Source organism: Miniopterus schreibersii, assembly GCF_964146895.1.
Source record: "Miniopterus schreibersii genome assembly, chromosome: 11".
NCBI lineage: Eukaryota > Metazoa > Chordata > Mammalia > Chiroptera > Miniopteridae > Miniopterus > Miniopterus schreibersii.
The window spans coordinates 30,067,953-30,094,494 of record NC_138111.1 but is presented as its reverse complement, the minus strand read 5'-3'; the positions used below and the strand labels follow the sequence as shown (position 1 = coordinate 30,094,494).

Here is a 26,542-nt window from a genome sequence, read left to right as displayed (position 1 = left end):
CAAAAATAAATTTAAGTAAATGAGCTAGAAGTTAGAAAGAGAAAAAAACTGCAGAAAAGGGGGAAATTAATAAATAAAAAATACGTTTAAAGGAAATAATGAATAAAACCAAGAACCACGTTTTTTAAAACACTAAAATAAACCAAATTATTTTTTAAGCACACACAAAAAGAAAACAAGGAATAAGCAAGTACACATGCTGTAGGTATCATATAGAAATCTCTGCTAGTGAATTTTGAAAATCTAAATGTCACTTACAGGAGAAACAGAAATTTTCAAGACTGCTTCAGTAAGAAATAGAAAATTAGACTACTGAGTCACAGAAAACTGAAGAAGTTATCCAGACTCTTCCTCTATCACCGAAAAAGGGGCACAGAACCAGACAGATTTAGAGGTGCTTTCTTTCCAAATCTCATGAAAACATGTAAGTGCTATTTAAACTGCTCCAGAACACAGGATAGGGGAATAAAAGCCTTTTCATTTAAGTGTTCAAAGTTAGCATCAGCTTGTTTCCAAAAGTGGACAAAGATAGCTTTCCAAAAAGGAAAGTGAGTTGTCTCACATATGACCAATGATGTAAAACCTTTAAACAAAATGCTAACAAATCAAAAATAGTTCTATATTAAAAGATTAATTCACAGGGCAAAGTGGTCTGAAATCCAAAGACAGCTTAATGTAAGAAACATTATTAATATATTACAGCACAGTAAGAGGTCATACACAGTATTATATGGTCACATTAGATTGGTAAATGCAAAAAATAAAATAATTCTGATTTTTAAAACTCAATAAAAACAGAAATTCTTTACTATAAGAAAATGCATCTAAAAATAAAAGCTAACATACTTAATGTAAATACTACTGCATTCATACTATGATCAAAATAAAACAAGGATACCCAATATCTCCTTTTTATTTTAAACATTTTCAAAGTACTATCTGAAAGCAATGAAACAATGAAACATACACACTATGGACAGGGAGAAATTACGGGAGCCTACTAACAAAATCCAAAGTATCAATTGCAAAAATATGAGAATTAATACGAAAGTCAGTAAGGAGGTTGACTTTTCACGTAAACATATAAAAATCGATCACTTTCTTAATTATAAATAATAAGTTTGAAAATAGTAAGGCACACTCTTTCACAACAGAAACTGAAAAACCAAATTTCTTTTAAGTCTTAGGTGTGTAGGAGGCAGCTGATTGATGTTTCGCTCTCATATGGATGTTCTCTCTCCCTCTCTCTTCCTCTCCCTTCCTCTGTCTAAAAAAAATGAATAAGATACTTTTTAAATATATACATATACATTTGTAAACTATATGTATATAGATATAGTTTACAAATAAGCTTTAATACTGTAATCTCCACCCTATAAAAGCGTAACATTGAAATTTAAAATTATGTGAATGTGAATAAATTTAGGGACACAAAATGTTAAACAGATTTTCTCTTCTCTTTCCTTCCTTAGAGAGTTTTTTAAACTGTTTTTAATTTGCCAAGTTTCTATATTAAAGATCCACTGTTTCATAATCAGAAAAAAAATACACATTTACAGCTGGCAGATAGATTTAAAAAATTCCACTTCTGTGAATTGGTAACTAAATAATTATATACACAAATATTTAGTATAATATTTATATCAGCATTATTTAAAATAGAAAATACTGTAATTAGAAACAACTTAAATGTCCAATAAAGAAAGGTTTAGGTAAATAAGTTACAGTACCTCCACAGGATGTCCATTAAAGTCTTTCAGATACATATTCAATGACCAAAAAAAATGTTGACAGTATGTTTGGTTAAAATACAGATTATGAAACTGCATGGGTTATGAACCACATTTTTGAAAATAAGTATATAACTATGTATATGTAGAAATCATACTGCATTATAAAAAAGGCTGGTAGGAAACAAGAAATGTTAAAGTGATTATCTCTGGGTGATGCATTGTTGATGGTTTTTATTTTCTTAACACCAATTCGTTTTCCAAATTCTCCACAAAGCGAGCTTTAAAAGTGTGATATATATATAATAAGAATATCCAGCCCTGGCCAGGTGGCTCAGTTGGTTGAGCACCATCCCATACACCAAAAAGTTGCAGGTCTGATTCCAGGTCAGGGCACATACCGAGGTTGCAGGTTTGATCCTGGTAGGGGCGCATATAGGAGGCAACTGATGTCTGCCTGCCTGTCTCTCTCTCTTTCTCTAAAATCAATAAAACGTATCCTCGGGTGAGAATTTAAAAAAAAAGAATATCCAAAGGACAAGGGTAAGGAGGAGGGAAAATTTAAAAATAAAGCAGTCATCTATCTCATTACTTTGAATTTTAGTTGCAGGATTATATTCATTTTAAACTTAAGATGGCACTAAAGGAAGAGATTATTTTATTTATTATATGGAGGTACAGACTTATTAAAAATAGAAAAGCATTCCAAAATGTATATTTTTAATTTAAAAAATTAAAATATTTCACGAAGTTTAAAGCAGTAAGAGTATTATTTTATATAAGTGTATAAATGTAGTTAGTAAAAATGCCATCTACTTTATTTAGCACTACAGTTTGAAAATTACACTGATTATCACTTCAGCAATAAATATGCCTTTATATTTTACTCTTACAGAGCACTCAAAATGCAAATATAATTACATTTACTTAATTGTCTTTTTCTCCTCTAAAATATTATGTTAGCATTATACTTACAAGTTAAACAGGGAAAACATAAGATTCTTTACTTGTTTTTGGTATTTTTAATGAGTCAATTACGGTAATTTTTAAACTTATATAAACATTTAAGGTCAACAAACAAATGTTTCTAAGAAATATGACATTCAATGATTAGTACTTATACCTAAAATACAAAAATAAAGAATGTGAAATAGATTATCAAGAATATTCATGTCACTATTCACACAAATCAACATAACCACTAAATCCTTAAAATTAGATTACTTACAACATTTTTAAAACTTTTAAAATATAACTAAACCAGATATCATGCTACCTAATCTTCTTATAATTATTACATTAAATGAGTGAATATGACTGAAGCTTTCATGCCATACATGTAAAGTAATTATCAAGAGTATACAATTTCCTATCTTCCACATAAATAATGACAATTGAGAACAACCTCTTCAACTCTTGAAAGCTTCAATTTTCAGAAATGCCTCCTTAAAGAGTATCATCATATTCATGCTTTTAACAGCTTAGAACATTCATTTGAAACAGATAATATGGCATTTCATGCCTTAGTTGTTAAAAGCTTTTCATCCTTACAACAAATGACTTGAGACCTCTTGAGATTTTGAAACTTGTCATACATAATATATCTCTTTCTCCTCAACCCTCAATGTAAGTGGGTTTCTGTACACTAGAAAAAGAATTATTTTCTTTTACTCAAAAATTATCATCAGATTAAATACCTGAAAATTGATATTTCAATTCTAAATTACTAATCTTAAGTTTATATAATTATATTCTCTTCCACTGATAGAATATTCGACTATAAAGACCGATGCCTGACAAAGAAGTCTTAGTTTTATATTTCTTCAAGTACTAATAAATACATTGCCTTAGATGAGGCTATAAATTTAATATTTCTGCTGGCATAACATCAGTTTTTTAAAATTATCTCATGAGAAAAACAGTAGAGAAAGCCACTGAAGCAAAAAGCTGATTCTTTGAAAATGACAATAAAATTGACAAGATTCTAGCAGGACTGACAAAGAAAAACAGAGAAGACACAGGTTACTATGATCAGGAATGAAATAGGGGATATCATTAGAGACCCTGCAGACATCAAGAGGATAACACGGGAATACTCTGCACAACTTACACACATTTGACAAATTAGAAGACATGGATCAATCCCTAAAAAGCACAAACTACCACAACTCACTCAAGATAAAAGAGATAATGTGAATAGCCCTAAAACTATTAAAGAACGTGAATTTCTCATTTAAAAGACTACCAAAAAAGACATCCTCAAGCCCAAATAATCTCATCGGAGAATTCTACCACATGTTTAAGAATCAACACCAAATTTATACAAACTCTTCCAGAAAATAAGAGGAAGGAACACCCCTGGCTAGTGTGGCTCAGGTGGCTGACCGTCGTCCCTGAGCCTAGAAGTCACCAGTTTGATCCCAGTTGGGGCACATGCCTGGGTCTCGGGCTCAATCCACAGTAGGGGGTGTGCAGGAGGCAGCCGATCAATGACCCTCATCATTGATATTTCTATCTCTCTCTCTCCCTCTCCCTTCCTCTCTCTGAAATCAATAAAAGACATATTTAAAAAAAAAGAGAGAGAGAGGAGGGAACATTTCCCAACATCTTTTATAGGCTCAGGACTACCAGGATACACTAAAGCCAGATACAGTACAAAACAAAAACTATTGCTCAATATACCTCCTGAATATAAATACAAAATTTCTTAACAAAATATTAGCAGCTATACACAGTGACCAAGTGGGGTTTATTACATGGATAATAAAGGCTGGTTCAATATTCAAAAATCAATGTGATATACCATAGTAACAGGCTAACAAAGAAAGATCACATGATCAAATCAACTGATGCAGGAATCTTAGTGAAGAGAACTTGGAATCGTCTACAACATTTTAACTTTCTATGAATCTATTCAAAATAAAAGTTTAAAAAGACTGGTTTATGCAATTCTCTTCTAGATGACAGACGTGAATAACTTGAGTTTAAGCAGCATACATGATAAACTTTTAGTGGTATTCAATTTGGATAAAATCAACCATACTCATTACATTTAAAAGGGCTTGCCTATACAAGAATAACTCTCCTTACCAACAACACAAACCTCAGTTTATGTCAAATTTTGCATAATAAACATAGGAATTTTGAGAACCTGAGAAAACAATAGAACACAAACCTTTTTTAAAAGTTTTTTTAAAATTTCTGTCCCTCAGATATGATGCCTATATGTCTTCCAAATTGGGAAAGCAAATTGTCTTACCATAATTAAACTGACTGTTGGACTTTTCACAGTTAATGATGTTAAACCTGTAAGCAACACCTGGCCGCATTCCACTGACTTCAAAGTAAAACCACTGATGATAATGATTACTGTTTATATCCGAGTTCAGAATAAGATCATATTCATTTCTGAAAATAGAAAGTAAAGAAACCTGATGAAAATGAGAAAAGTATCTGTTCACATACAAAATGGGAAAAATTTAAATGACTTACTTTCTAACTTGAACTACTTTGCGCAGATTCCCAGATTCAAACTTGGAGTTAAACTTCAAAATATCTCCTTCTTCTGGAATGGTGTAACTAAATAAAAATTTTTAAGTAAGTATAATAAAATACATTGCATGTAAGCAGGTGAGCAATAATAAACATAAAAACTCACTACAGATTAAAAATACACCATTACCACCTCGCCCTCCTCATTTTTATATCAAAAAACATAATCAACACGAGCAAAATACAAACTTTGGCTAATATTTATAGACAAAAACATTATAATTACAAGTACAGATTTGTTCCTACATTGATAGTAAATGTTAATAAAAATAAGAATGTTTGCCTCAGTGCATGTCATTTCTAAATATATAATAATCATACTTAAAAAGGCAAAACTTACATTTTAAATGCATATGACCTGTTCTGAGCACTAATAATTCTAACTAAGCAGTTCTCAGGTGAAAATATTATTTAAATTTAGATGACTACATTACCTATTATCTTCTTTAATTAGCACCCAATGAAGATATTAGCCTAATTTTACATACTCATTTATTTAGTAAATACTTATTGAGCACCTACTAGGTGCCAGATACTGTTTTTGTTATTTGTCTGTTTCCCTAATTGAATACAAATTCTTGCTCTTCTGGAGCTTACATTCTAATAGGAGAAAACTAAGACTCCCAAAAACTCAAATATTTTGTGCAAAGTCACTTCAGTTAAAAACAGCACAATATGCCACACTCAGGATTCTTGAGTTTCTGTTTTTCCACATCTGCCTGGTCTGTCTGACACAGAATTACAAATGTTGAAATAACTAAGAGATACGAGTAAGGAGATCTGTTTTTCATTTTTAAGATTATTATTTCAAATTCAGTCATTATCTGTGATATAGCTTTTCCCTCCTAACAAAAATCTTTGAAAAGAGCTTTATTTCCTCCAAATAAGAGCAGTAAAATGTGAAATTTTCCAAAAATATTAGAATGTTAAGGGGTAGGGAAAATCCACTGAGGGCTAATTAAATTTCTCATTTGAGGAGGCAAGTGACTAAATAATAGCCACATTCGTCATTAGTGATTTTCATTTATTTACTTTTATATAAACCCTAAAATGTGATATTAGTGATAACCCTAAACTGTAAATGACACTAACACATCAAGCGTCAGGAAAGGCTTCAAAGGTCAGGCAAGTAATTTCATAAGAGACAAGAGAGTACAATGGGAACTGTGGAGAATTATCAAGCTTACATTCCTTCAGAAGGGAATGGTAATTTATTGTCCTAAGGTTCCGTATTATAGGACAAAATTACAGCATATCAGTCCTAGCTGGTTTGGTTCAGTGGTTAGAGAGCCAGCCTGCAGACTCAAGGGTCCAGAGTTCGATTCCAGCGAAGGGCACATACCTCAGTTGCAGGCTCAAACCCTGCCCTGGCTGGGGTGCATGCGGGAGACAACCAATCAATCAATCTCTCTCTCTCTCTCTCTCTCCCTTTCACTCTCTCTGAAAAGCAATGGAAAAAATATCCTCAGGTGAGAATTTAAAAAAAAATTACAGCATCTCATATGAAATCTCCACTCTCTTAAATGGAAATAATTTTAGTTTTTTAAAAACACAGCATCAATTTGTGACCTTCACCTTATTAACCCATTAAAAGTCCACCTAAGAACAAAAGCTTGTGATATATTCAATTTAAGTAAACATGATTTACTCTTACATTACCATTAAATCCCTGCTAAAAGCTGAAAATGTAGTGACAGTAAACTAGGTGAAAGTTAAAAGATAATTTTTATCTTTTAAAAATAACACTGAAATTTTACAGTAAGAATAAAACTAACAAAACAAAAAAACAAAACAAAACAAAAAATCAGACTTACTTTGGGTTATCTAAGTCATATACCACTCGATCTATGATATCACTCTGATGTATTAGCCTCTCAATATCCTGGGCAATTTTTGTCCTGAAATCATAAAAGAGAAGTTTGACAAAAATTCACTGATATATGCCAAGGCACAACTTTCTCCAAAGTAAAAAAAGTATAAAATGATAAAAATTTCTTAAAATAAAGATGATCATTCCTCTATATAGTTTGTGCACAAAAAAGTTATCACTCTATAACAAGCCAAATTTCAGTATTTTAAAGTCTGAGTTCTAGAAAATAATCATGTAGAATACAGCCCAATAGTTTTTTTAAATCTCAAATGTCTATTATGCTATTCTGCATAGAAATGGTGTGGATCCACTCTCTACCCCTTAAGCAAATAATTTTGTATACATAATAGTAGCATTAGTAGAAACAGTAAAAACCTGAAAAGCGAGAGATTTTATAAGAAAGAGATTTTTAAAACCCACCCTCACTGGTATGGCTCAGAAGAATTGAATTTGTGCAGGAGAGTCTGAAAAATGTATAGACCATTTAGTCCAGTAAACACTCAAAAGTCCACACGATATGTAACCACCAGCAAAACTGTACTCTGTTAAGTTTCAACCAATACAGAACAATGTTACAGAAACAATTCAGTACACCTTGCTGCTATATTACAATAATGATATTATGGAAAATGTCGCTGGTTACAGAAGCGTTCTCTGAGGATCCATAGACAGTCTTTACAGTCCGCATGGCATAAGCACATAGACACAAGCACTACATGCACGTGTTGCTTAGTGACAGATGCATCGTTGAGCGATTTCATCACTGTGCGAACATCACAGTGCATGTGCACAAACATAGATGGGATAGCCTGCTGCTGTAACTGTATGTGCTATACTTTTACACAGCTGGCAGCACAGTAACGATGTTTAAACCAGCATCACCACAAACCCACAAGAAATGCGTTGTACTACGATGTTATTATTGTTATGTCACTAGGTGATGGAACTGTTTCAGCTCCATTAAAATCTTATAGATCCACCATCATTTATGGGATTTCAGTGTTTTCATTTCCTTGAGTTCCACCTCTTCTGCACTTAACTTGCATACCAACATACCTACCTGTAAAACATATATACCAACTCCTATTGATCTTTTGATCTTTCATCATGCTGTTTAGTATCAAAATTATTTAACAGGATAAAAATTACAATAACTTTAATTCAGAGTAATTTTCATCCTAAATACCCAGGTTTTTAAAGTATGCCTCATATTTTGAAAATGGTCTCGTTTAGAAGGAAGAAGGAATCTATAACTCACCTTTGTACACCGTAAGGCCTTTCTAAAATAGGCTCTTTGAATGGAGGTGGAATGTGACCAAAATAATCAGGATAAGCCACCTCTGAATATTCTGGAACAGATTTTGTATTTTTCACAATCTCAATATAGAGATCTGAGTCGTGGAGCGTTGGTCCATCAGAAACTTCAACGGACGCTTGTTCCACTGATGACGTAGACTCAGTATCTTCATCATCCTCGGTTTCAACGCCGGTGCAGCAAAGTTTCCCTAGCTGAACTGCTCTTCCGTCAAACAGAACATTCCCACAAGCAGCCACGTGTGGACATGCCTTAGTGCACGTAACGACGGCGAGAGGGAGGCTGTAGTCCTTCTTCATTCCTGCAGTAAAACCTGGAGCTGTTTGAGAAGGAATATTCTGCAATGTAATTCGGTCCAAGGCCTTCACAATATCATTGTTTAAGCCATGGACTGATGAAATAGTTCTATTTTGATCACCTAGCTGTTGCTGTAATGTTCTGTCATTCTCTTTAATATCTTCTTTTACCACATCCATAAAGGCAGGTTTCTTATCACCTTCGTCTCCTAGGGGAGACCCATTCTCCTTCATTACAACTCCTTGTCTTAAGTTGCCTGAATTCCCAGCTGCTTCCTCTCCTGCTGTAGGCACAACAATAGGACCACGTACTTTTCCCTCAAATACTAAAGGCTTTGGTTCTCTGGAGATTAAGTCATAGTCCTTTGAAAATAAAAAATATGTTTAATCTTTTACCTGTAAATATTAATATGTATTAACAAAACTAAGACCATATTCATTTTATATGCTGCTTCAGAAACCTAAAATTTTAAAGATGGGTAAAACAGTATATTTTAATCTCACTAACAAAAAACACAATACAGGAATGGGGCAAAAGTAGGTTCACAGCTGTTTGTATGGAAAATAATGCAATAATTAATAAATAGTAATGCAAGAATAAACTGTTTCATGTACTCACAACTGTAAACCTATTTCTGCCCCACCCTGTATTTAACCACAATAAAATTTATTACACTTATTTTACTTTTTCTATTATAAAAAGAATGCTTATATATAACAAAAACATGAGAAATTTTAGAAAAGTAAAATGACATTAAAATCATCCAAAATCCTCTTAAAGAAAATGCAATCAAATTGTTATTCGCTAATCCAACAAATATTTACAAGTGTCTGCTCTGTGCCATACTTAGTGCCTGTTTTGTGCCAAGCACTATTTCAGAAACTTAAGACCCATCACTTAAAAAACACCAAACAACTCTTCCCTTCTGCAGCTTACATTCTTCTAAGGAAGGAGGAGAGAGGACTGTCAATACAACAAGTAATAAACATGATATAAATATATTTCATGGGCTATTAGAAGGGTAAAGTGTTATAGCAAAAAAGAGGTAGGGAAGAGGTATATGAATTGAGAGTGCCAGGGAGGAGAGGTGGATCACAACTTTAAATGCCTCTGACCAGGGAAACCTCACTGAGATGAAATATAAGCAAAGATGGGGGCCAGTGCACAAGCCCCAGAGCAGGGGAATGCCTGCTATGTTCAAAGAACAGCAAGGAGGTTAGCATGACTGGAATTTAATGAGCAAGATGAATTCAAGAGGCAAAAGTGAGCCAGATATTGTAGGGCCTTGTGGGCTATTATAAGAATTTTGGCTTTTATTTTGAGGGTTTTGAGAAGAGTTTTTTCCAGATCCTATGGGAAAACAACTCAGAGATTCCAAAAGACAAGGAATTCCAAACAAGATTTAAAACTAGAATCTCTACACTTAGTCAACAACTGGGAAACTGCATAGCATTGAAGCTAAAAAAAGTTACCTTAAAAGTCACCAGAAAAAATTTCTCATAAGGTTAAAACACACTTAACATATCTACTACCCAACAATTTCACTTGTAGGTATTTATTTACCCAAGAAAAATGAAGGACTATTTCCACAAAAAGCTTTGTATACTGGTATCAATTTTACTCATAATAGCCCAAAACAGCAAACATTACAATACTCATCAATAAGTGAATGGATAAAGAAATTGTGGTGTATTTATACAATTAAATACTATTCAGCAATAAGGAAAAAAACAGTTATCATGTAATAATGTGGGTGAAACTAAAAAACATATGCTGAACAAAAGAAGCCTTACACAAAAGAGTACGTGCTATATGATCCCAGTTGTGAGAAGTTCTATAACAGTTCTACAACAGTTCTACAATGGAAATAGTTTCAAAACAAAGATAATAAAAATACTAAAAATCAAAACTTATGTGACACAGCTAAAACAGTACTTAGATAACAGTTATCACCTAAAAATGTAAATATTGGAAAAGGCTAAAAAGTACTAGATGGCTCTCTTAACATGATAACACAAAAAAATAATAAAATTTTAAAAAGAAAGAACAAAAGTTGAAAAAAATCAAGACATGGCACTGTAAACATATTATTTAGAAATATGGGGTTTAACTTCAAAAACATGTTCAAAGTGATTGTAGGAAATAGCAGGTAGGAAGGGACAATAGTTTTCCTGATTCAACTACGTAAAACTATTTGACTCTTAAAGCTCTGTCCATGTATAACTTCAATAAAAATTTAAAACCAAATTAAAAAGAGAGGACAAAGAAATAAAAATAAAACACAACGAAAGTCCATGTGGTAAATGTCATGCTACCAGAGATGTATAAAAAAGAGCTGTGAAAATGCAGAATTTTGACACTTCCCATATTCTGCCATCAAGAAACAAAAGCAAATAAAACTATAACTGTCGTTATGAATAAATAATCATAGTTTTTAAAGCATGGTAAGTTCCCCTACAAATGTCTATTGATAATAACTTTAATAATTCCATATGTTGCCTTCAAATGCATTCATTTTGCCTCCATCTGGCTATGAATAAGAGACTTAACACATCTGGAAACAAAGTGGGTGTTCAGGATTCAAACAAACACATCGAGTAATCTTAAGCTTCACTGGTTGGTGTTGAAAATAACATGCAAATCGAAGTAGAAAATGTCATAATATTAATTTCATTTATGTTTACTACCTCATGACCTGCCAGTATTTGATATGACGATGGCTGAAAAAAATTCTTTCAAATACTTCCTATCTGGAACCAACCAATATATATTTTTTTTTATTTTTATTTTTATTTTTTTAATATGCTTTTATAGATCTTAGAGACAGAGGAAAGGAAATGGGGAGAGAGAGAGAGGAACACCAATGTGAGAAACACTGGTCAGCTGCCTCCTTCATGCACCCTGATGGGGGATCAAGCCCGAAACCAGGGTATGTGCCCTGACCGGGAATGAAGCCAGTGACTTTTCAACCAACTGAACCACACCGGCCAGGGCACCAACCAGTATTTTTAATTCTCAAAAGTACATCATTTAAATACCACTGCCTATATGTAGTTCCAACACAGATGTCAAAAAATAGAGACTACAGTGTTTGAATAGTGCATTCTTCTGAAACCTAAAAATAAGACAGTCAAGTGTCAACACAACTTTAGAAATTATTTTCCAATTATGTAAAGGAAAGATAATAAGCTATTTCCTGTAACACATGCTATAGAAATAGAGCTAACTATTCTACATAAAACTTTATGGCAAAATAGAGAATGCATTAATAATTATGTACTATCTGAAACACTTGAAGTCATTTCTCTTGCTTAACCACAATAAAAAGGAGTACTCACTTGGGAAGAAGATTTTTCAGAAAACTCCCACTTAGACAAACCTGTCTTTACCGTCTGACCCTGGACACACTGAGTCAGACCCAAAATAGGAACCTGCTCTAGGAGCAGCCAAACCCAAGGGCAAGTTGGACAGCTGTTCATAGGTACCAAGCAAGAAACCATCAAGGGTAGCCTATCTAGGTGATGAACTAATAGGCAGACGCACAAGAAGACCTCATCATTGCAGCCTACAAAAAAAAAAGAACTGGCTTGTAAAAGAAAGGAATCAAAATCCTGGCATTCACACCCATTAAAAAAGTATTCCTCTCTATCCCTACAATTTTTAATCACGTTGTACAGTTCTCATATGCACACAGAGAAGAAAATAAATTATTTCTTCACATAATAATCAATTTCTTCCCAAATCCCTTCCACATATTTTTCTGCTTTGAGTTAGCAGTACTTGTTATCTCTGTGGTTTTATTTTTAAGTGGCTCTTACCTGGCCACAGAGGTGCTAAAAGAGCAGCCAGATACTTCCTGCAGGTTGACCGTAAGAAAATCACCCTGGATCCTTTTCTAAATGCCTCTTCCTACCCTCCTTCTCTTTTTGACAGATACCCTCTCCTTCATTCCTACCCCTTTGCTTTTAGTACCCCTAATTTCAGAGTACTATCAGATACCCCAAATCTGTGGGGGGAACCAAGACACTGGGGAAAGGGAAGGAAGGCAACTTGCTGCTCTTTCTACTGCAGCCAAAGCTCTTAAGTTCCCAGAGAGGAACCTGAATAATTAGAACTGTAAAATGTAAACATTAGCTAGCAAGTATTTGTCTTTTTTATGTCTACATAGGACCTCACATGAAAATCGTTTTCTTTAAGTAACTGGGAATTAAGTATATGGAATTTAGGGACATGGAGATTTGCAGCAAGAGCTAAATAAGTCTGAGATTATCTGCTTCAAACCCTTTATTTTACAGTTTAAGATCCCAGGCAGTTTCAGACTTATTCAAGGACCCACCACAAGTGAGAAGCACCATGAGAATAAGAAACTAGGTCTACTAATTGCCATCATTCAATCAGCTTTACTTGCTGTTTAATCCAGGCTGCATAACTGTATTCCAGTAAATAAATGAGTATAAAAAATGTTAAGTTGCTCTCCCTATGAACCAACTTAGATTTAAAGACTTTGAGTTGCCTTCCTGAATATTCCATGATTATAAAATAACCTTCAGGGGAAAAATTCAACATGCATAGGCTATACATATTTTTAATTCAGCAGTTTCTTAGCTCTCATCTCCCTTTAGTTGAACAAAACTGATACAAAGAAGACTTTCAGTAAGATTATGAAATGCCATTTTAAAGAATATTTTTAAAGAGTAAAAAACTATGTCAAAGTAATAAACCAAAGTGATGAAAAAATTAAAAATCTAGTCCAACAGTTAAATGAACTAGTTACCTCATTTTACAGATAAGCAATTTACACCCCGAATTTTGAAGTAACTGTCCAATGTCACTCAGAAAAGCAATACTACTTTCATTCTTTAGAAATGAAAACAGTAATAATACACCTAAGGGAGGGGAAAAAAAACACCTATTTCTTAAAAATCAGTTAAGATGCTGAATTTTCTGTATTTATACCTGAAAATCATCAACAAGCTCAGGGAAAAGGTGTTCATACATTTTAAGTTCTTCTATCGTTCGTCCTGGTTCTTGCTGGGGTTTTAGTTTGTTAATATCTGTTTCAATATCATCATTCTGAAATAATAAAAGTGGCATGTCACCAGTTAAGAAAATATAAAATTACAGAATACATTTCGGATTCAAAATTTTCCAAATTATTAATTACATGTAATTAGAGAATAATCACTGAATAAAGGGTGTGTTAATTTTACAGTAAATTAAAATATGCTTGTATTTTGGGGTTGTTGTTGTTTTGGTTGTTTTGTTTTGTTTTTGTCAGAGTTTATTCAAATATAACATGGTATTTGGGCTCCTCAAAACAGAAAAACTAGTGTCAAGATCAAGACTAAAGTATACTCCCTCAATCTCCCTAACTGCTATCATTTTGCTCATATTAAAGGGCAGGAAAACTAAATTGAAAAATATAAGTATAAGATAGTGTTGGTGATAATCAAAATAACATTTATTGAGCACTGAAAATATGTGAAGCACTATGCTAAGGATTTTACATTTATTATCTAATTTAATCTGCATAAGAACACCATGAAGTAATGGTATCATTACCTCCATTTAACTGAGGAGGAAACAGGTACAGAGAAGTTAAGTGACTTGCTCAAAATTACACAGCTTGCAAACAGAGTAGCCAGGACGTTAGAGCAGTCAATGACTCCAAAGCATACACTGTGAGTCACCGTAATGCACTGCCTCAGGAGAGACTAATGATTATCATGCACTTGTACGTTCCATGGTCAGAAAAGTGCCCTTAGAAAAGCTCAGTGTCACCATTCACTGTTTTTCAGGGAAAAGGAGAGGAGTAGAAAACAGCCAGAAGTGATTTCTGTGACCCTCTGGGGAAGAAGAGGGTAAGTTTAAAGGAGAAGTATGGCCTCAGAGAAACAGAGTATATATCCATATCCAGGAGCAATTTGGTCTGTATCTGTTCAAAGAGCTAATTAATGTAGAGCATGATGGGAAGATGAGTGTCAATTTACCTACAATCCAGGCTATTCTCTAGGGCCCTCAACAACTCTAGCCTCACACAAACGCAAACTCATTATTACTTTCATTGGTGGCTAAAGAGAGACAATAAGACCACTTATTAATTTTCAATTAGTATTCATTTTTAATTTTGCATTTATCTTACTACTTCAGAGTTAACTACTTATTTTTCTGCCTTATTCTACTATGGTTCAATCCTTAAAATGCTTTATATACATGTACCTGACTATATACATTTCCTATCAATAAGTAATTTAAAAGGAAAAACATACTCTGTATTTCTCATATTTCATATTCAGAAATTTAGCTATTATTTGTATAACCAATAAAAATATTTCCCCATTGCCATAAATAATAATAACTGGTTTTACTTAAAGAGTATATTAATTATTGTATTCTTATTATGTAATTATTACATGAATATATAATTTCATTATCTTAAATTATGCATTGATGAATCAAAAATGTATCATTTTCTTGATTAATATCTAATAAAGTAGACACCACTTTCAAAAATAACAAAACCATTTAAAGAGGTATTATTTTTCCCTAACCATACTAGATCAACATTCAATATTATTTTGTGAAAATACACACTTATAATGGCTCTCTACTTTAAAAAGAAAGAAAAAAAAAGAATCTGATAAATATCTTCCAATCCATAAACCTGTTATATCTACCCATTTCTTCAGATCATCTATGATTTCTTTAATCAGTGTTTTGTGATTATAAAGATATAAACTTTTACATAGATTGTGTAAGATATATACCTAAGTAATTAATGGTTTGGTGCTATTGTAAATAGTACTTTAAAGTGTTTTTTCATTTTCTACATCTTCATTGCTAATTCATATAAATATAATTTTAATATATTAATATTTTATGTTTATGTACAAAACAAAAACTTTTTAATATTAAAAAGAAGAATTTACCTGTAAAAGAGGCATAGTGAGGAAAGAATGTGTTAACCCCTTTCAGGCCAATGCATTCAAAGCAACATTATTTTCTCTTTCCGTAGTCAGCCATGATAAAACGATGCAGACAGAACAAATTAATCTACCATTAACTATATCCATTTAATCAATCTTTTACAACTGTGTATACAATTCATTAATTTGACTGAAGAAAGAAATTTTACTAACCTTAAAATTTTGATCTAGGTCATCTTCATTTTCTGTTTCAGTTTCAGCTTCTAAATCAATATCATCGTTGTCATCACTTTCATCTACTACGTCATCCACTGTGATACAAAATGTGCTATAAGTAAGTAGGTCAAAGGTAAGCATTCTACAACATGCACATCCAAAGGTAGTATTTCAATCACCAAAGGAAAAATAAATGAAATTGCTTATTAAAAATGTCTCTAAGGCTGTCCCAGGTGTTGAAAAACCTATGAGATAAGTGCAAGTGCTTTAAAATTTGGAAAAGCACTATAAAAATAAATGGATTTTTTAACTAATGTTTTGTTTTTAAAAATTAATAATGTCTTATGTTGCAACGGCCTGAATGAAAATGGCACATGGTAGTCACTGAACAAAATAAATGGGAAGTGAATTGTAAAAGGGATGAAGTGAGTTATTGAAATTTATCATAAATAGGAAACAAGATGTTTCATACAAATTCTCACATTTTTACATTAATTCTTCTAATCCAAGAACAGGAGCCAGCTTTCCATTTACTTGTGTACACTACAATCTCTTTCATCACTGTCTTATAGTTTTCAGGGTACAGGTCTTTCAACTCCATGGTAAAATTTACTCCTACATATTGTATTGTTTTTTATGCTATTGTAAATGTGATTGAGCTCTTAATTTCTCTTTCAGATAGTTCACTGTTAGTGTATAAAAATGCAACTGATTTTTGTATATTGATTTTGTATCCTGATACTTTACTGAATTCATTTGTTAATTCTAACCATTTTTGGTGGAGACTTTAGGTTTTTCTATGAAGATCACATCATCTGCAAAGAATTTACTTCTTCATTTCTGAAGGACAACTCTGCTGAATAACAGATCCCACACTACTTCCCTTAATTACTAGGCCTCAATTTCTTATATTGAAAGAAATACTTATTAACTAAAATATAATGTGAAAATTTATAGTGTTCATTAAGACCTTCTTTTGCTGGAAAGTTGGACACAAGTTAAAAAAAAAGTCAACAGAGTCACAGAATCCCAAGAACCGCTAAAAGCCAGCAGTAAGCACCTGGTCCTACCTTCAGGGGGTAAACTGTAGAGCTGAGCCACAGGTCCAGTTGCAGGAATAACTGGCAACTGGAAATGGAAAGAACTCTTAATCGTTGGGAGTGGCAGGCGATTTTTAGGAAAACACTTCCTCATTATTAGACTGGAAATGTTTACAAGAGGATCAAGGGTCCTGACTGCCAAACATTCCTGTTTTTTAAGAAAGAAAAAAAAAGAAAAATTAATGTGCCTTTGGTGAATAATCAAACCAATTTTACATTACTTCAGAAAGTAATACACTAATAATTTTCAAAAGACAAATATCACAAAAAACAGTATTTTAACATAATTATAAAATAGCTTTGACTATTCAGAAGTTTCTCTTTGTAAGTAAGAATCTAATGTGACAAATTTAGTAATACTTTTCCTAAAATATTTTAACTAAGCAGAAATCAGTACCATTTTTGGTACCAAAAGTCACCAAAGTACTGCCCTAGCTGTTTTTGCTCAGTGGTTAGAGCGTCGGTCTACAGACTAATGGGTCCCAGGTTCAATTCCAGCCAAGAGCACATACCTCAGTTGCAGGCTTGATCCCCAACCCATGGTTGGGGTGCATGCAAGAGGCAACCAATCGATGTGTCTCTCTCACAACAATGTTTCCCCCTCTCCCACTCTCGGAAACAATATCCTCGGGTGAGGATTAAAAAAAACAAAAAAACAAGTCACCGAAGTACTAAGTAAGACCTATGAAGGACTCGGGCACATTTAGCAAGCCTAACACATAACATAAAATAAAAATTAAATGAGGAAGACAGTAAGATAGAAATAAGTAAAAAGGAACATGCACTTGGCTGAAACTTTCTCAGAATTTTATCAGTTATCATGCAATAGCACCTCTAATAAGTTAGCTGTTAAACTATAAAAAAGTAGTCTGAATATCACAGTTTAAGAGTTTAATTTGCTGTCCTTGTATCTAATCTTGAGGAGGGCTAATAGATAGGGGACTTGAAACTATGTCATATAACATTATTATTATTATTATTGACAACTGAAATTCAGATGGCACTTTGAAACCCTGTAAAATTTTCAGTACAAATCTTCACATCTAACCTGTCAAAACAGATGAGAAATTAAGGCTCATAAATGTTAAGTGGCATAACCAAAGTCACCCAACTCTTCCTCATATATCAAATATCCATCACTGCCTATATTAGAAATAATAAAAACAAGTATATATGATTGATAAAGAAAAAAAAAGCTAATGGTAAACATAAAATATGTGTTCTTATATCTTAACTACTCTCAGGTAGAAAGAAACTGCTAGCTGTATTAAGAACAAGAGGGCACGACCAGGAAAAAGATAGTTTTCTTTCTAACAATTACAGCCTACTAAAAACAAAGGATTGCATTGCAACCTCCCCATCTCCCATTGATGACAGTCTTCTACAGGTGCTAGAACAAATCTTACTAAAGATATTGTCAAGAAGGTTTATACTTACAATAGCTGGCAGAACTAGGAACCCTAACTCCAGGTTTCACTTTCGTACCTTCTCCATTTAAAAATGCTCTATCCAGAAGGAAGACATTGAGAACACTCACAAATGACAGAACTGCATTACCAGTTGTAAAGAATCCATAAATACTTCTATGAGGGAAACATGCAAAACTGAGTATAGCCAACTGCACATCTTAGAAAACATGGCTATATGGAATCCCTTCCTGCCCAGTGGATGGATTTCTCTCTCTTCCTTTTACCTGTGGGGGGAAATCTCACACTGCAGATACATGCACTAAACACTTCCTCTAACTCAGTCTTTGGTCACATGTGAGAAATGATTATGCCTTCTGGTTTTCAATTTTTAAAAAATACATTTATCATACTTTTGGGGTATTTTTAGAAATACTAAGTTTTCCTAAGAACCAAATCATATTATTAATACATAATCACAATAATAGGAAAAAACTCACTTGTGAAGTATTATAGAGAATTTTCATCCCATTGGCATCAATAAATGCTTTTCTTCCCAACTTGATGTTTGTAACACTTTTTAAACTCTGTAAAATTCCTTTCCGAACGAGCATGTTTCTATGCCGATTATCATGGCGGTGCCAATCTACATAAATTGTTAAAAGGACTTGGACATATCCTCTGTCTACAGCTCTCCTGGCATTTGTTTCTTTAACAAAAGAAAATTGAGAAAGAGTATTTTTTAAATGACAGGAGAGAATGGTAGAATAAACTAAATTAAAAATATAATCACAATATTGTAATGGAGTCTTACAATTCTTTTTAATAAAATAAAAAAAAAGTGGCAACCACATATTTAAATATTTTTATCTAACAAAATAAATATAAGTTCCAGATGATAAGTTATAATATCTTCCAAAAACCTGCCACATATTGTTTTGTGGTTAATAAATAACAGAATGTTTAATGCAATTAGGGCTACCTCTTTTTAAATGTTAATATTAACAAAGGTTTCATGTATTTTACAACTTATGAATATCCTGACTTTGACTATAATAAATGGAATATATAAGCCTTTAACTTACTAGCGGTGAATATGATTTTGTTAAGAGCCATTATCATTGTTGTAACTTGTATTACAAAATTTGTGTGTTTCCACTGAAATTAACTACATTGGATTGTAGCTCTGATTACAAACTTTGTATTTCCATTGAAATTAATTGCTTCAATTACCCCCACAATTATATAAATATCCATGACATAACAATGCTAAGTTAAAAATACTTCTAGAACTTTTTAGTAAATAAATGTAAAGAGCATTATGTAATTAGAAGATGGTACTTTCTAATCATTAATTTTTTAATGTAATGAAACTACATGAAGGGTTTTTTTGGTAAATGATCAATTTTACTGGGATAGAATTAATAAAAAATAAATCCACGAATTTGACCCATTCTATTATTTTTTAAAATGTTAATATTTAAGATTATTAACCAAATGGGTGCATTTAACTAAGATGGCAGCAAAGGAATCCTATCACAGCAACATCCTGAACCACCCAGCATCACTGGGTGGGCCTATTATAAGAGCATAAAATAAAGTAGAATACCAACCCATCTGAGGTTGTTCAGTTACAAAGAAATACAATCCCTTCCTAATCTGTTTACCTTTAAAATGGCCCCCTGCCTCATGACATGGATAGTAAGATAATTTAACAGTAAAGCTCTGCTGCTTTTAGCTGCTTCAAAGAATTACTAGTTTCCAACTGTACTAGTATACATACCTAAAACATAAAGTGTCCAACTGTGCTATATACATACCTAAAACATAAAGTTTCCAACTGTGCTAGTATACATACCTAGAACATAAGGTTTAAGACAGTGAAAACAACCTTATTAATGGTCTCTCAGAAATTATGCTCCTACATTAGAGAGATGGAAGAAACTCCTACGGTGGGGGAGGGGCAGAGAGTCCTTATGTAAAAGCTTTAAAACCTCTGTCCTGTCTAGAAGTGCTAGTTTTGCTAAGGCTGGGGCTATTTACAAAATGAGTTAAACAGTTTTGACTAGCAATAGTTTCATGTATTTTAAATGAATATACACACTTTGTTTATACCAGTTAGAATATATAAGCCTTTAGCTTACTAGCTGTGAATATGAGTTTCTTAAAAGACATTGTTATAATATGATCATTGTAACTCCTGTTACAAACTATGTCTCCACTGTAATTCTCAATAGTCTAAATGGTACTTATGAGGAATACTGAAACTCTTTATTAAAGTTCAAATAAAAAAACTTGCCAATAACTCAAACGTAGGTGCTGAGTGACCCTAAAGAGAAGTGAACAGAGCTATGGGCAACTGAGCACAATTAAACAGTTTAGTAAAGGGGGTTTTATGCATGTGTTCAGGACACCTAACTCACAACCAGCCTATGTCTCTTCCCTCTAGAGTTAAAATACAATTTAGGCTTCCCTTTAGACTGCAGCACCTAATCTATCCCCCAGCAATGGTAACTAAGCTGCCTGTCTTTCTGCACTGTGTGTATACATTCTGTTTCATATTCTCTCAGGTTTACTACAGTGCTTAACTATCCTTTTAAAGTAAATTACTATCCCCATCCCTCCAAAAAAGAAGAAATCAATGAATGAGTATGCTCCAAAATGCTACAGTGCATTTAAAAATATGTCTCTAGGCTGGGCTGGCATGGCTCAGTGGTTGAGCATCAACCTATGATCCAGGAGATAGAGGTTTAATTCCCAGTCAGGGCACATGTCTGGGTTGCAGGCTCGATCCCCCAGCGGGGGGCATGCAGGAGGCAGCCAATTAAAGACTCTCTCATCATTGATGTTCCTATTTCTCTCTCCCCCTCTCCCATCCTCTCTCTGAAATCCATAAAGACATGTTTAAATAAGTAAATAAATAAATAAAATATGCCTTTAGCCTTGGCCAGTGTGGCTAAGTAGTTAGAGCGCCGGCCCAAGCACCAAAGGGTCCTGGGTTCGATTCCCTGTCAAGGGTACGTACCTGGTTTGCAGATTCGATCCCTAGTCCTGGTGAGGGTGTATGTGGGAAGCAACCAACTGATGTGTCTCTCTCACATCGATGTTTCTCTCTCTCTTCCCCACTCTTTCCCTCCCTTCCACTCTCTCTAAAAATCAATGGAAAAAATATCCTCAGGTGAGGTTTAACAAACAAAAAAAAAAACATTAAAAATAAGTAAATAAATAAATAAATATATATGTTTTTATGCCTCTAGTATATAATACTAATAGCTAAGGTGATTTCTTTAAATTTAATAAATCATTACTTTACCAAATATCAGACTTACCAATTAGTTATTTGCTACTATTCACATAAACAGTTCTGGTCATTCAAATTTAAAGAAAAGTTGGTCTACCCTTGATAGACAATTTGGGGGGAAAATAACATTGAAAGCCATCAATACAGATCTTTAGGACTAAAATGTTATTGTGGTTAAATGTTAATCAACCAATAGAAATAGGGGTGCTAATGAAAATTACTATTTAAAATAGATATACTGAGTATCTTGGTCAGAAAAAACATACAATGTAGATGATTACTCTTCAAAGACATCATCTCGTAAGATACATTTACCCAAATACTTCAATTTTAAAGATAGTGCGTTGTTTGCCAATTAATTTAGTAACCTGTAAATTTATATTAGTAGCCACTTGAATTTATGGTAGAAATAAAATTTCTAATAAAAGGGTTCTAAATTAAAATCATGTGTTATACATAATTATTCAAGATGGTCTTCACAGTAAACATTCTCAATGCCATGTTAGCTTCACTTTTTCTAAAAAAATGATACATAATATTTACATATTTCTTCTACTAAGAGGGCTTTATGTTTATAGTCATCACTTAGAAAAAGGAAGTCAATGTATTTGAATAAATTATAGCTCAATAAACATAAATGACATTATGACACATCCATCAACTGCACTAAAAGATAAAATCAACTTTGACATTATTGACATTAAATGATTATAAACCAGCTTTATAACTATAGACTAAATCTGCATTTCCAGTTTAACACTGAAGATAAAATACTCAGAAAAATGGTATCTAGTATTTCTAGTATTTAAAAACTTACTTGATTTTAGCAATGCAGCAAGAGTGTCTAAAGCAACCCTGTCAACATGAGAAAACACAAACAACAACAAAACTAGTAAAATTAATCTACAATAGTAAATTCACACAATCTTTTCAGATAAGTAATGATTATCTATTCCAAAAGTCATTCCTGTTATAGCTGATTACATATGGTGTTACTCTGTATGCATCTCCCCCTTCAGATTAAAACTGAATACAGGAAGATGGGAATATCAACAGAAAGCACTCAAAAAATTTTTAAGAAAAAAAAAAGAGAAAATAAAGAATATCTAAGTCTTTATATCAGAGGTTAGATGAATGAAATCAATTATTGTACCTATATCTGACTCTGACAGAGTTCACACAAGAACATTATTAAAACAAAGAAATTAGAAACAAGTATCACACAAGTAAAGTTCATAACTATAAAATTCTATAGATATTTGTAGCTATCTGACTGTAAAGTATTTTAGCTCTCTCAAGCAATAATCCTAACTTTAAAGTGATAATAAATGCAAAATATTGGAACTAGGAGGTTTGGGGAGAGGAAGGAGGAGTCCTTAACATTTGTCAGTCATAAGGCACCAGTGAGAATGATGAACCTAATTAACATCTCAAAAACTCTTACTGCCCATTAGAAAATGAAGACATAGCCCCCAAAATTGAAAGTACTTACATTTTCTTTGAACATAAACAGTCACACACAGTGAAATCAACTGCCATTAATCAGCTTTAAAAACAATGTAAATATCACTATGGAAAAACCTATAATTCAAATTGTTTTTTTAAGAAAGTGTTACTGAAGAAACAGCACTTAATTTCAGTAGCTTTGAAAACATAAGGCTACATACTACAGTACCTCTTAGTAAGATTTCAACAATTATAATTAATTTGCATAAAAATATGTACATTGTTAAACTTAAGCATTTCACTCATCATTAAGCATTTGTTGAATGCCTACTAGATACCAAAAAAAGCAAGTTCTTCATGAGTATAAAATTAGAAAACAAATTTGTCTCTTCCACAGATAATTTTACAATCTAAATGATATAATAAAATGTACACATCTGTGAAAAAGCTACTTGAGAAATTAAAAGAAGAAACAAAGCTGCATACATTAGTGGTAAAGGAGACACAGCATGACCAGGTGTGAGTAAAGGTAAAGAACAGAATCAAAGAGAAGACTGAAGGTGGGTACTGGTTCCTAGTAAAAACCTGAAAACCTGAAACAATAATCACAAGGACATAAAGGAGAGCATCCATGTGATGGAGCAGAGATTGAAATGTTGCAGCTACAAATTATGGAATGCCAAAGACTGCCAGCAATCCACCAAAAGCTAGGAAGAAACAAGGAAGGATTAACCTTTACAGGTCTTAGAGGGACCATGGCACTGCTGACAAGTTAATGTTGGACTTCTAGCCTCCAGAACTGTGAGACAATATTAAGTTCTGTTACTTTAAGCCACCAAATTTGTACTAGGTCCTTTGTCAAAACAGCCCTAAAAAACTAACAAAACCACTCAGATGCAATCACCTGCAATGAACTCATAGGACTCTCCCATCTATAGCTAAATTCTTTATTCAAAATTATAGAAATCATAGAGTGCTTTCAGAAACAATCTTTCCCTGTGCGGGTGGTTGTTCTGTAACACACCTGAACCAAATCACACTGCTTCTGTTTCTAATCCTTGATGTTTATCCTTCAAGACTGACACACCTGGAACATGAGCCCAGTCCTTTCAGACTCCACGCTTGTTCCATAGCTCCACCAGATTAAAAAAAATACATGAAGTTCGGTGCAAAGTTGTCTTGATACTTTTACCAACATGCTACTTAAACAGTATTTTTTAAACTTCAGTACAAAGGAATTTCTGAAATTCAACAATAACACTAAGCCAGTAGGAATTTATAATATAAAAATTACAAAAGAACTTTAGAATAGATATTTTGAAATGCATAACTTGTATTATGTTAATAAATTAGAACTTCTCAGTACCAAATATTTTACTATTCCTCATGTGTTTTCTCATCTTCTTATGTCACACACAATAACACAACCAACAATGAACACAACCAACAATGGCTTAGAAAGCAGCCTGTGGCTTATCCATTTAGGATCAGTGAAAGAAGAAAAGCTTAACCCCAGGTACTCATGAAGTTATATTAAGGTGGGGGTCAATCCCTGCAATAATTTCCAAACCTGTTGTAACTCAAAAAAACAAGTTACAGTAACTTCCGGAGTTGCTTCCTTCAGGATTAAGAGTGCTTAAATCTAAAACCTAAAATTGGAAAGGAAAGGAAATCCTAAAGGGAAGCCCACCCTTCTAACATAAATAATATCCCTCAATCTTCTTCCATGAAATCCAGGGCATTGTTTAAGGGGAAGAAGGACAGGCTATGATACAAATGCTAGACATTGAGATTTAATAAAGGGGAGATACCCTAAGGTGATAAAGAGATCAAGGTATAAATGTTGGATCAATGAATGACTTTTTAAAGTAAAAAATAAAGTTTAAAATTTTTTCTTTTTAAAAATGTAAATAGAAAAGAATTAAGGGGTCATTTATGTAACAATATTCCTTTCTCAGAAGTTTAGACTCACTGATTTCTACATGGTTTTGGATATATTCCATGTTGTGTACCATCAAGATATTTGCAAAATGTTTCTCTTAGGGACATTTTATATTAGAGTTGGTAACTTGGTTACAATAGAATAATGTAGATCTTAAGTAGGAAGTTAGACAAGAGATAAATGATAAACAACTTTAAAGATCAAGGGAGAAAATGGTACATAAATTAAAAAATAAGGAATATACTTTTAGGATTAAGTAGGATTGATTCACATGGACATTACCACATTACCTACCTAAACTAATTACACTGCATTAATATATGCTTTGCGATAATTACAGGAATCATCTCATTAAATCCTCACAAGCTTATTATGTACGTGCTAATATTACCATTTTATAGCCAGGAAACTGGGGCATAATAAGTTATGTAACTCACTTTGTAAGTGACAGAGCTAACACGCAAATCCATTCTGCCTGCCTCCAACCCCACTCCCTACACTACACCAATTCTGAAGGTTGGTTTTACTAATTGTGATACAATCATTTTCTTTGTCTTGTTACATTTCATCAAATGCTCTAGGCCTGTCTATGATCATTGCATAAGTTTGTTAAGTTATCCCACCAAGTAATATTTAATAATTATGTGTGCAAGTAAATTCCCATTTTCAAAAGAATACAAGCTAAAATTTTTGACCTTTATTAAGAACGGGTAAAAAGACTGAAAATGTTCTGAATCTTGTTTGTAGAATATAACCAAACAGTTAACGTGAACAAGTTCTACCTCATAAAAAAATCATAAGCCCTGGCCAGGTAGCTCAGTTGGTTAGAGCATCATCCCAATACACCAAGGTTGCAGGTTCCATCCCTGGTCAGGGCACATACAAGAATCAACCAATGAATGCATTCATAAGTGGAACAACAAATCATGTCACTCTCTCTCTTCCTCTCTCCAAAAATCTATAAAATAAAATTTTAAAGAAAGAATCATAGCTAATAAAAGTATAAAGAATGAGAAAATTAGCAAAGCCACTATTTTCCAACCCCTAGACAAAAAATGATCTAGGCAATGTCATGAAATATTGCTAAATTATTAGGTGAAAAGCAGATGGATCACATCAACTCAATGACTTTAAGTGATGCAAAAACAGAGTATCTAGCAACATCTATGAAACATTTTTTACCAGAATAAAAAGAACCCAAGTCTAATCAAGTCTCTAGCTCTATGAGTCTACAGAAAATTCAAGGGATATACCTACATGTTTAAATGACCCCAGGATACAGTCAGCTTAATCCACAATGTTGGGACATTCTACAAGACAGCACCCAGGTCCTTCAATAAATAACAAAACAGAACCAAAAAAATAGGGGGACTGTTACTGATTTCGAAAGATTATAAGACATAGTCATTAAATAGAATGTATAGACTTTATTTGAATCCTG

At 33.0% G+C, this 26,542-nt stretch overlaps 1 protein-coding gene across 11 annotated transcripts in view; it reads right to left on the bottom strand.

The window, feature by feature from the left end:
- Positions 1–26,542, bottom strand: part of AGTPBP1 (ATP/GTP binding carboxypeptidase 1) — a gene marked incomplete at its 5' end in the record, with an annotated part of 94,264 nt that overhangs the window by 31,690 nt on the left and 36,032 nt on the right. For 6 of the 11 annotated variants that reach the window (XM_081150720.1, XM_081150723.1, XM_081150727.1 and 3 more), the window contains 9 exons: positions 4,990–5,138; positions 5,223–5,309; positions 7,097–7,180; positions 8,411–9,126; positions 13,721–13,837; positions 15,904–16,001; positions 16,977–17,154; positions 18,913–19,121; positions 22,531–22,568. In XM_081150720.1, coding sequence (XP_081006846.1) covers positions 4,990–5,138; positions 5,223–5,309; positions 7,097–7,180; positions 8,411–9,126; positions 13,721–13,837; positions 15,904–16,001; positions 16,977–17,154; positions 18,913–19,121; positions 22,531–22,568 — 1,676 coding nt within the window. The remainder of the gene's footprint in view (positions 1–4,989; positions 5,139–5,222; positions 5,310–7,096; positions 7,181–8,410; positions 9,127–13,720; positions 13,838–15,903; positions 16,002–16,976; positions 17,155–18,912; positions 19,122–22,530; positions 22,569–26,542) is intronic. The other 5 variants (XM_081150724.1, XM_081150729.1, XM_081150730.1 and 2 more) reach the window with 2 other exon arrangements.